The sequence below is a fragment of the Limulus polyphemus genome, unplaced genomic scaffold, assembly GCF_000517525.1.
Source record: "Limulus polyphemus unplaced genomic scaffold, Limulus_polyphemus-2.1.2 Scaffold1845, whole genome shotgun sequence".
In the NCBI taxonomy this organism is placed as follows: Eukaryota; Metazoa; Arthropoda; class Merostomata; order Xiphosura; family Limulidae; genus Limulus; species Limulus polyphemus.
The window spans coordinates 36,980-49,421 of NW_013667455.1; the positions used below are offsets into that span (position 1 = coordinate 36,980).

At 34.0% G+C, this 12,442-nt stretch overlaps 2 protein-coding genes across 2 annotated transcripts in view; both read right to left on the minus strand.

Annotated features, from left to right (window-relative positions):
* Positions 1-3,076, minus strand: part of LOC106465125 (thyrotropin-releasing hormone receptor-like) — a 32,882-nt gene extending 29,806 nt beyond the window's left edge. The window contains exon 1 of the mRNA XM_013925324.2: positions 2,216-3,076. Coding sequence (XP_013780778.1) covers positions 2,216-3,076 — 861 coding nt within the window. The remainder of the gene's footprint in view (positions 1-2,215) is intronic.
* A 7,663-nt stretch (positions 3,077-10,739) lies between these two features.
* The window catches only part of LOC106465126 (beta-1,4-glucuronyltransferase 1-like), a 31,025-nt gene continuing 29,322 nt past the window's right edge, over positions 10,740-12,442 (minus strand). The window contains exon 2 of the mRNA XM_013925325.1: positions 10,740-11,263. Coding sequence (XP_013780779.1) covers positions 10,740-11,263 — 524 coding nt within the window. The remainder of the gene's footprint in view (positions 11,264-12,442) is intronic.

The window sequence follows — 12,442 nt, forward strand, 5'->3', positions numbered from 1 at the left end:
ATGAATGTGGTAAAATATTCACTCAGTCACGTAACCTAGAAACACATGAATGTGATAAAATATTCCCTCAGTCACGTAACCTAGAAATATGAATGTGGTAAAATATTCACTCAGTCACGTAACCTAGAAACACATGAATGTGATAAAATATTCCCTCAGTCACGTAACCTAGAAATATGAATGTGGTAAAATATTCACTCAGTCACGTAACCTAGAAACATGAATGTGATAAAATATTCCCTCAATCATATAACCTAAAAAATATGAATTGTGATAAAATATTTTCTCAGTCATGTCACCTGGAAACACATAAATGTAGTAAAATATTCACTCAGTCACGTAACCTAGAAATATGAATGTAGTAAAATATTCACTCAGTCACGTAACCTAGAAATATGAATGTAGTAAAATATTCACTCAGTCACGTAACCTAGAAATATGAATGTAGTAAAATATTCACTCAGTCACGTAACCTAGAAACACATGAACGTGGTAAAATATTCAATCAGTCACGTAACCTAGAAATATGAATGTGGTAAAATATTCACTCAGTCACGTAACCTAGAAACATGAATGTGATAAAATATTCCCTCAGTCACGTAACCTAGAAATGTGAATGTGGTAAAATATTCACTCAGTCACGTAACCTAGAAACACATGAATGTGGTAAAATATTCCCTCAGTCACGTAACCTAGAAACACATGAATGTGGTAAAATATTCCCTCAGTCACGTAACCTAGAAACATGAATGGACAAAATTAATTATGTTATTAATGAATTTTCAGTAAATCTGCAATTCACTGTTACAGACAAAAAAGTTTTTGATGGTCATCCATTAGAAAAAATATTCCTATTCGGATTTCAATGGGTAGGCACACAACGATTTATATTCATAAGGAAATATTTTTATTCATGGTGGAATATACTACATGTTTCGAAGAAGACAGACCAATGTATATATTCCACCATGACTAAAAAATTTTCCTTATGCTTATAAATCGTTGTGTGCCTAACTGTTATTATATTAGCGTAATGTGCTTCCTTACTCAAGTATCCTATTCGGATTGTAAATCATAAAATCCTAACGAGTCACTGTTTTCTTTAACCATAAAATTCTCTGTACCTCGCATTGATAGAACATGAAAAAGAACTGGCGTAGCTTAGTGATTAGTGTGTTATGGTGTGTAAATTGCAAGAACCTTGGCTAGACGATACTCGCTGGTCCACATTGTCAGCTTAGAGGCCATTAAAAGTAGTTCCAACAGCAATCCTGCTATTCGGATAAAACCGTTGGGGAGCTGCTGACTGGTTGCCCTCCTATTGGTCAGTAACAGCTACCTAAATCTTGGAGTCTCTGATATGGTAGTTGTACTCGTATATTGCACAAGGTCTCTTTCAGGTTGAAAACATTCAACAACGTATTTGAAAAGTCACAGAATTGTTTAAACTGGAATTGCTACTTTTTTTCAGCAAATCTTTACGCTTTGCAGAAATGCTCTTTTTAATGCCAGGAATATATATGAACATTTGTTGTTTTGGCTATAGGAAAAACCCGGTAAACTTAAATACGTTTTTCCTACAAAAACATCAACGTTATTACGATTGTTTTCGTACAGATTTAATCATTTTTATTAAACGTATGATTTAATAAAGACATAGCTAAATTTTGAAACATGTACTTATTCTGTGTTGAATACACGAGCAAATTCGAAATACATTTTTAAAGTATTGATGTTACGTAGTGCATGTACTTACCTTCTGTGAAAAGCAAATATGAAATTTTACATACAGTAAGGAATGAAATGTTGCCCTCGAAGTATTTTATTTGGAATTATTAGTACTTAAAGCAGTATGTTCAAATATGCTAAATAATGCTTGTACGAGTAATGATAAAAAAAGTTTAACAAGTCCTTGTAAGGCTATAACTAGTAGTTTCACAAGTTTAAAGGTATTTTCTTTACATTGTAACAATTATTCTCAGTAGTTTTATACTGTTTTAATTACAGTGGTTCATTTAGTGTTCATAAGTTAGCAAGTACCTTAGCAATATTTACATTAATAGTCTCATATATTATAAGTGAACAAAATATATTACTAACCAAAAACTACTAATGGGTTATAGGTGCATTTTAAACCTTCTCTTTGCAAGATATCGCTTATCGTATATTTATATTTGTTAGCTATACAGACCAAAAATATCTATTTCTCTCTCACCTGCACTCGAGCACTGTTATTATTAGTCTTCTTCCAATCTGAAATTGAATTTGTTTCGTTTCCATTATCGCGTCCTTTGTTCAGTTCGTTAGTGAAGAGGATCTTTGCTATCAGTCCATATATTACACAAGACAGAAGCAGCGGGAAAATATAGAAAAGCATCAGATCCGCAAAGAAATAGCCCAGGTAATGTTCTCTTGAAAGAGCAAAGGTGCAGGTTTCCACATCTGCGTGGCCTTTGTAGTAAATGGGAACTGTTTTTGTTAGGAAAAGCCAAGGAGAGCAGTAGAGACAAGCGAACACCCAAACCCCGATTATAATCTTCTTGGCTCTGTTGACGGTGCAAACCATCTGGGCCTTCATGGGATGGCAGATGGCGATGTACCGTTCTATTGTGAAAGCTGTGATGGACAACGACGAAGCATTGATCCCTAAATACTGAAGAAAGATGAAAATAATACAACCAGCTCGACCCCAGATCCACTCATCTCCTAGAAGAAAGTAAGACAAGACCTCGTTGGGTACAGAAGCTATGAGGACCATTAGGTCAGCTATAGACAAACTGACAAGATAACAGTTGGTAGGGGTCAGCATACTACGGGTCTTGGTTACAACTATTACAACCATAGTGTTACCAAGAGCGCCTACGAGAAAAATGGCACCCTGGAAGATAGTACCTACAATACGATAATTCAGCGAGTAGTAAGTTGGATCTTGATAATCCGTTACGTTTTCTGTTTTATTTAAATTAATCAAGAATGTGCTAAAGTTGGTTATGTTGGACGATAATCCTGAGAAATCGTACTCTGAACATCCATTATCATCATAACGTAGCGGTAAAAGTGTCACGCGCGACGTCATTGTAATTATTTTGAAAAATTTGTTAGTGATAGTTAGATAGGTTGGTAGATGAAAATAACACTCGTAAATCCCCTTGTGATAAGTCTATACGATTTTCATTCAAAGGTAGTCAATATAAAAAAAGCAGAGTTACGCAACATCTAGAACAAAAGAAGTTTTTAAACAAATTAGTAGAAATAAAGTTTAAACTTCTTGATGATAAAATGATTAAATGTTCAAGTTTTGGTCAAAAGTTGCGAAGTTTAGAGAGACTGTTGAATCTATGACACATATATGCGTATGAGTAAATCTGAAAATAGTCGGTACCGTCTCTACTTTCGGGGGTTCTTCGTTTCACCTCAACACATGTGCCACCGATTCTCAGGTCCTCTTGCCTAAGAATGTTTCCCCTTTGTGAGTTTTATTCTGTTAGCTGCAGAGTATTATTCTGGTAGCTGATTGGTGTTTGCAGTCGACACAACTCTGTAACGTTCTGTATCTGCGCGGAGCTGTTTCCATGACGACTAAGTTCGATATGAACTCTAGTAACTGCTGTTTTTTATAAGAATAATGTTTTTGTTTGTTTGTTTTCATTATGTTTTTCATTCTTACCTTTGTTCGTTTTTTGTAATATTTACACGTTTTTTGTAATATTTACACGTTTTAGTATTACAGCTTTATATTTGTTCTTTCTAATTTTGTTTTTATTTGGATTTTCCCGCTTTTCCAGTTTCTGCGTTCTTCCTTCGCTTGCTTACCTACGCTTTCCAATCTTAAGGTTTTCCCCCGTTCATGAAAAGAATTGTTCAGAAGTTTTTGTTCCCCTTTCCATCTTGAGCATTTCTATCTCTTGTTCTTTGGTTTTATATCATATTTAATTGGGTTCATTTCAAACATACCTTCCTCTTTTCACGGACTCGTTTTATATCAGCCTTTTCCTACTTTTATTTCCCTCTTTATTTTAAACCTCACCCTCTGATTTCACCATATAAGCATACTTCTAAAACGTATACTGTATTACTATGTTGTTTCTTTTCAGCGCTAACACTGTATAAATTAATCTAAGAACTAACATGTGTATTTAAATTTATGTGTTTTTACTTGAAACATCATATTTGCTGGGCTTTTAATTTTATTTTCCTTTTTTTACCGTTTTACCTGTTTCTTAATTATTCCTAATTGAGCTTTAGGATAATAAAAAAATTAGGTAATCACTTATACTTTTCCTAGAAACCGTTTGATAACATTCGATAACACTTAGCATTCTTTGTTGTTATTTTGTTTGTTTTAAGCCTATATTCAAATAAACTGACTAGAATATTTATCGAAATTCCAAGTGCAATGTTAGTGTTAGAAATATCTCGAACTATCACTCTCAAATTAATGTATGGGTAAATGATAGAATTATAACAAAGCAATAAATGCTAACGTCAAATATTTATCACAAATTAACTTGGCTAATATAATTTAGGCTTCAAACGTTTATACACGTAACTTATATTTTAACAAAAATTGAGATCATATTTAAAAAGTATTTCCTCTTGATATTATTTAATCAGTAGTTTTAATCTAAAATCAAAATAATGATATTATCTATAATGCGTAACTAATTTATACGTTGATTATGCTCTCACAAGCTATGCCTATGGCTTATTTGATTTTTCAGTGAACCATAAAGTGTGGAACATTAAAATTTTAACCCTTCGATGAAGTATTGCTATATTAGTTTCTGAATATTAAAGGTGAAAGTTGTAGAAATTACAATAATATTGCCACAGATAGATTAAAACGTTTGTTTGTTTGTTTGTTTTTGAATTTCGCGCAAAGCTACACGAGGGCTATCTGCGCTAGCCGTCCCTAATTTAGCGGTGTAAGACTAGGGTTTCCCAGGACAGTTCCTTTCCTTAATTACATTCGAAACATTGCCAATTTTAAAGGAATTTGATCTCTCTTTTTCAACAAACCAGGTTGAATTGTCATTCAAGGAATACTTTGAGAGTGGTATATAAGAACTCACACCGAGTAAACCAGTCCTATCAAACTTAAAATTAATACTTTCCAGTATAGATAAAGGACCAACTTTTGAACTTTCTTCTTCTAAGTCATCATCCGAAGTATTCATGGTGATCTTTTTTTTTCAATAAATTTTGAATTCTGATTGTCTGTTGTGAAAGGTACAGTCCAGTTCAGAACATAATATAGATTAGTGATTATAATGGTGCACAAAACAGTTTTCAGGACGACTTTTAATAACTTCTTTACTTTTTTACTGTTGATAACCCTCGAAACCATTTTATAAGAGAAAGAAGGAAAGGATCTGCCAGAGAAATGAGTCTAGGAACAGCAGTGCTGAAATAAGTGATATATGAATACAATAATTAAAAAGGCTATAATATGACTATAAATTATAAGGTAACTTATGTAATTTGCTATTTTTCATACATTAAAAATTCATATTCCTTCTGATTCCGTCTAACAATTTTCGACCACAAAAAAAAAAGACCAACATTGGCACTTAGATAGGCCTCGTGAAGAGTGATCGCTCGAAAGCAGTAAAAAACAAAATAATCCTTTCAGACTTGTGGAATATTTTTAGTTTTTTAACTGTAATACAAAGAACCATCAGTGGCATTATACAACACAACAACGCTTCTATTTTGTTAGGCCTATGCTACACAATAACGCTTCTAATTTATTAGGCCTATATATCACCAAAGCACTTAAACTTTGGTAAGGCAAACTCCTGTTCAAAATGTTGGCATCAGCTTATTTAAGTTTATATTATGAACAAAACTGTTATTTATTTGTTCATTTCTTTTCTTCAATAAAACATGAATTTCATGAAGAAAATACGAAGTAGACGTCTTATCTATTCTTTGATTTGCTACTCCCGCTGCAACAGACTAGATTTACCGAATTCACCGCTCATCAGTGCTACTTAGAAGAGTGAAGCAAATATATAAAGTAGGCCTCAAATTGTGTTGGAATGTAAGCAATTTATTTGTTTGTTTGTTTTTATAGTAGTCTACTCATAATTGATAACCTAAAGTAATTAAGGTGTTTAGATAACCAAAACGTATATTCTATATATATATTTATGCCTGTAAGGAATCCAAATGTTGTGATTTATATTTATTCAATGTTCCGATACGACCTAGTTTCCAAATCCCAAAAGTAATCAAACACAGAATATTGATACATTGGCAGGCATGAAGTGTGAATTTGTATTTTATTTTATATTTAAACAAAATAATTACTCTATCTAGACCTTATAAATAACTATATTTATTTATATTGTATGTATTATTTTTATCTCACGAATAAATATACGTATTTATATTGCATGCATATATATCGCGTTGACTCCATGAGCGCCCACAGAAATATTTTCAGGAGGAGGCAAAACATGTATGTAAGGGATCAGCTTTTACGGCGCAAGTCAACAGAATAAAATAATATGTGTTATGTGTGCTTAAACGCAAACTTACAGTTTTAATAAAACTCGCAATCAGAGGGTCGCGGGTTCGAATCCCAGTCCCACCAAACATGCTCGCCCTTTCAGCCGTGGGGGCGTTATAATGTGACGGTCAATCCCACTATTCGTTGGTAAAAGAGTAGCCCAAGAGTTGGCGGTGGGTGGTGATGACTAGCTGCCTTCCCTTCGAAGTGGTTACTGTGTACTGGAAGCGGTTTATGAAGCCGAGAACACGACGGGTTTCAACAGCAGCGTGACTTTAACTACCCAAGCTACCTCAGGGTTCGAATACCACGTAGAGGAACTTTGTCGTCGATGGCAAGGTCCTGTTTCAGTTTCAGTTTATGTTCCCGGTGCTGATTTGGAATCCGCTATAGAAAACATTGAGTATCTCCGACGTTGTGGTCACGGATGTGTCCGGCAGTGGGTCACTTGGCATTTTCTGTATGATCAGTTGCATCCACCAGAAAATTCTTTTTTAGAATTATCTCTAAATTTAATGCACAAAAAAGTTTCGTCAGATTCAAAGATTGAGTTCTTTTCCTTACCAGACTACCCTATATCTAGTAATCTCTCGAAGGTTCGAGAGAAGGAGTGGCGTGATAATAGTCACGTGACCTCGCTGACGCAACAATATGCTAGAGCAAGACTAACAGTACAAAAGGAGATAAGAATAATAATTTATTCCGTCAAAGCGTGGTTCTAAAGTAAATGAATCAGCCTGAGTGCTCTTTGATAAAAGGAACAGAGGATATTTTGTAGAAAGAAAACCAAACGATTACTGGAATAGAAGTATACGATTGCGGTAACTCGTGCCACAATTGTAAGTGAATTATACACAGAATACTAGTGCGATAGAAATAGGGAAAGGTAATTCAGCTTGTGAAATGAAATTCTAAAGTAATTGAATAAGCCTACGTGGACTTTTGACAAGACGAAGAGAACCATATATTGTTTATGATAACCCTATGATCTCTATATTGGAATGAATTTGTTGTATACGTTAAACTAGTTCCGAATATATATATATATATTATTTTGAAAATAAGTGGAGTTATGTGCTATTCATTTATCGTTAAATTTATCGCCAACAAGTCACAGACACCTACTGTAGAAGAATCCTAAGCCCAACAGTATATATTTATAGAGTGATGTTCCTAGTTACCAGAAAATGTGATATATGAAATTTAACCACGTATAAAATTGTATGATGGCCCCTTTTAATTACTTTTATTACAATGTACAACTATGGCAACATTTGGTTTAAGTCTTAGTATATATTCATCGTTGTCAGCGGAGAGTTTCAGGGTATATAATCCTAAAATTTAGGATTCGATTCCTCGCGGTGGACATAACGCTTAAAAACTAACAAACAAAAATAAATTCATAATAAAATAATATACCTAAATTGCTGCTTAAGGTTTCTTAAGTTTCTGGAACTCTTTTTAAGAGACTGGATGTCGTATTTAACGTATTTTTCGGAATATAAGACGCACCCTTATTTTGAAGACAAAGTTTTGGGGGAAAAAGCTACAGTCGCATTTGAAAGATTTTTATTGAACAAAAATTCAATTTGATACTTTAAAAATTAATATATATTGTTCTAAACACAAAAGAGCTCAAAACATCAAAATAAGAAAATACCGTAAACAAAAAAAGGTTTACTGTTATTTAGTTTGGTTCAAAACCTATAAAATCTTCATTGCTTGCACTGTCGCTTGGAAAGGAATCATTGGATCCAATATTATGGTCAAAAAGAATGTCATCCTCGGTCCCATCCATTGCGTTACTGATACCACATTTCTTAAATGACTTAATCACTATATCACTTCTTACTTTTTCCCGCGAATTCTTCACCCACATGCAGACCTAGGCCTTTGCGTTTCATGAACCGATAACACCACGATGTATGACCAGTAAAATCTTCTAAACTATTATCACATACAATCCTCTTTGCTTTAAAAATTATCATATTTGTAGAAACGGATAGTCCTTGCCTTCTCTGATCCACAACCCATTCATACAGTTTATTTTCGAGATCTTGCCATTTTGTGTTTTTTTTCCTCGGAAATTGCGTTTATCACTTTTAATCATTTTCAATTATTCTTGTTCGCGCCAGCAATGAATCATTTTTTTTTCTGTTGGTGGAGGACCAAAATATCTTTCGGCAGCTGTTTCCATGCTCTTTTGCATAATTAATCGCACTTAATTTAAATTTAGCTGTGTATGACAGTCTCTTTTCTTTAGACATCGTAAGAGGTGAAAAAATAGAACGAAAAATAAAGAAACAACTATTTTGCTCCTGAGGCCTAAGATACGGTACTTCGGCTTTCGGTGACGCATCCAACTTGACAGTAAGCACGTGCCAGACTGCTGAGTATCAAATGAAAATTGAAATACCGATTAGGCGATTGCCGACGCTAATTGCATTAAGCGCTCTGACTTGTCAAGCGCATTGCACATTTGAATTCAAGGCAAGCACTTAAAAACGATTTGTTATTTGTTAAAGTTAAGCCTGAAACGGCCTTATTCTGCTCCACATTAAACAGGGGTCGTCGTGTACTTACAAGCTTTTTCACTCTCATCCATTACTATAATTTATTTTTTTATTATTTAGGGAGCATTATAAATAGTTATGTTTTTAAAAGAAAAAAAATTGCTATTGTTATAAATAACACATTCAATTGAACTAAATTATGCATGCCTATTTAAATATACGTATTTACACGTGGCTTGTGTATATCGTATATATACATATATATTATTCATACCTTCGGTGTATAGGATGCAAGCAGATTTTGACATCAAATTTTGAGGTAAAAAAGTGCGTCTTATACACCGAAAACTACGGTACTTTAAATGAACCGGGAAGATTGTCTGGATGGGTCAACTGTTTTAACCACTCGCACTCCTATACAGTAGTGTGTTGTCTGTCAGTCAGTCAGTAGACATTAAAATGACGTCCCATAAGGGATGCTTAACGTTGCAGTTTGTACTGTTGTGACGTCAATAAAACGTGTGTATGCTATGAATCAAAAGAAGAATTAGTGTGCTCTGTACGATACAACAAAGCATGATATACGAACTTCAAAATCCAAGAAATAAAAATATTTTGTACTCTTAATTTTGGTTTTTACTCGTGAAACAGAACACTTTTGAGGTCCCTGCGGAAGTACATCGAGTTTTTAAAGCGGTATCTTGTGTGTTCACCCAATCTCTACACAAGTAGCAACGCTCAGAACTCACTGGTAAAAAAACTAAACGGAATTATGTCACTAACAAAAACTACCACACAGAGACAGAAACTAAACGTGTCAAGTTCTAATATCATCATGCATAAAACTTGAAAGTAAAAAATAAATATCTGACTGCTCACGTAGAAGAAGTTTTCATTATGGTTTTAGTCATAAAAACCTTTGAGATTTAATTGAAATAGTCCTTAGCTAATTGTGACCACGACGATAGACAGAAGCAAATAATATTAGATAAAATGTTTAACATGGCAGTTTGGTGAAATGATAAAAAAACTGCACATTATTATACAGTATTCTAATTCTTGAAAATTCCTAAGGGACTAGATATAGAATGCAATGACAAAATATATAATAGGCCTAATACTAATGTCTAATGACAAGTAGATTAATTATAATCATGCTTCGTCAGCTTGAAAATGGTGTTCACACCATAAAAAAACTGGTTTTGTAACATATTACTCATACAGATAGTATTTTATTCACTGCTGGGTTTCTTGTGTCCCATCGGGTCTGATGAATTTTGGATCAATTGAAGCATGGCATTGGATGCGGCGAACATAGTGTGGTTGAATACTATTATTATTACACTTTATAATTCTTGAAAATAACCAAATGGACTGGTTTTAGATTTCAGTGTTTAAAAAATCATAGGCCTAATACTAGTGTCTAATGACAAGTAAATAAAAGGTTGTTGTTGAGCAATTTGCAGTCTGTTCACTGCGGAGAATCGAACTCCATATCTTAGTACTGTAAGTCCGGCTGACCCACCGGGGGGAAAAAAAATGTAAGAAAGGATTTTTGGATATCCATTAAAAAACTATTTGCAGAGGTTAAGAGAAGGCAAAACGTACATAAAAATCTAACTAATGTATATTAATTTTATAAAAACCCACAGCAAGTATTAGTAGTTTAGATTTCTATCAAATAAATAGGCATTTCCTTTAAAAGAGGTAGTTTAAAAACGAGACTGTTTACTTACGACTTGCATTTTATTCACTCTTCCGTTCCACACCAGTCTTTCGTCAAACAACGGATCCTGATTGGTCCCAATGAAAAAGGGTTCCCACCCGAATAATCTCCCATGATATTTTCTTTTAGTGGTGATGAAAATCTTCAAACTGTCTATTGAACCATTAGTCTGTAACCATCCATCCAGATTTGGAATTCGATGACATACGTCACAAACATATTGATGGAAAGATATGGCAAGATTAGTTTCCATAAGAGTTTTTAAGTCTGATTTTTTTGTCGGTGGTTGTATTCCTGACTTCACCTCAAAAACGGGTAACACAAACACCTGGCGTTTCGTCGCGAAGTTTGAGTTTTTCTTTTTCATATTCTCCACAAGACGAAGAAACCGAGGAATTATGTTTTCGCTGGGATACAACTCAACATCTGAAGCGAAGACGTAATGTGTTTTAGCGTTTAATCTGGCGACGTTTCTGGCGACGTTAATGGGGTAAGGAAGATTATTGCTTACTACGTAAGTTAAGTTTTTTGTTAAAGGTCTAGTTTTACAATCTATTTGTGTGTGTGTAGACAGTGAGTAATTGATCTGCAGTAAGAGAGTATTATTGAAGCTGAGCACGTTCGTTGTTATAGCGTTTGTTTTAGCGCGATTGTTGAAGTTAAGTGTATCGTAAAGTTACATTCCGAAAGAATAAACCAGTTTTATTAAGTAAGGACTTGTGTCGCTAAAGTTTCGTCGGAACGAAGTTACGGAAAGTCAATTAACAAACGGAGACATAACAATATTAAACATTATCACTTCTACGGCAGTTAACTTCACGCCAAACTTTTCCTTGGCCGTGACTTTACTCCCTTTTGCTATTGTCTGTCTGCTGTTTTCGTTCATCTCACACTGTTTATATATTTATCACTTAATCGTCTGCCTGACTTCTAGAAATCTCTATATTCTCGACGTCAATGTATTGCACGCGACGTTCGATAGTATCAACATCAATGAATTGTAAACACAACTTCCAATAATCGTCAGCTTTCAACTCTCTTATTATAAAAACACACACTAAATAATCATGAAATACTTACTAACAAAGTAATAAATTAATAATACCTACACTAAACAGACTTTTATATCATGACAATTTGATTTCATTTAATACAAGGATTTATGTGAATTTGATGTTTAACACTCATGATCTAATCTGTTAGAGCCTTCCCATAAAAAAAAATGTTGAGGTTCTGTATGAATGCCAAAGACGTATTTTATACGGTAAAGGGTCAACTTGTGATGATATATACATGATAACAAGAACCTCATAACAAAAAGTACTATAATAATTTTTGTGTGTCCGAAGTCTTTTGACGATCACAAAATCCACTCGCCTCTTCTCTCAATTGACTTGTTTTGTATGAAATATTTATTTTCCTTCTTTTATTTTCATTTTTAGGCACATGAACTCTGCTTCTTGGACTATGACCTCCACATTCTTGACGACGCCTTCCTTGTCCACGCCCCTGGAATCAAATACTTCCACAAATATGTTATGAGAATGAATCAACTGTTTGTGGCTAAAAATCGTAGGGTCTTAAGACAGGATCTGAGATGGCTTCGAGAAAACTACAAAACTGAGGGCTGCTGAAGGAGCTGATAAAGTAACCACAAATATTTGAGTTACTAAACCCAAGCTGAGAAAG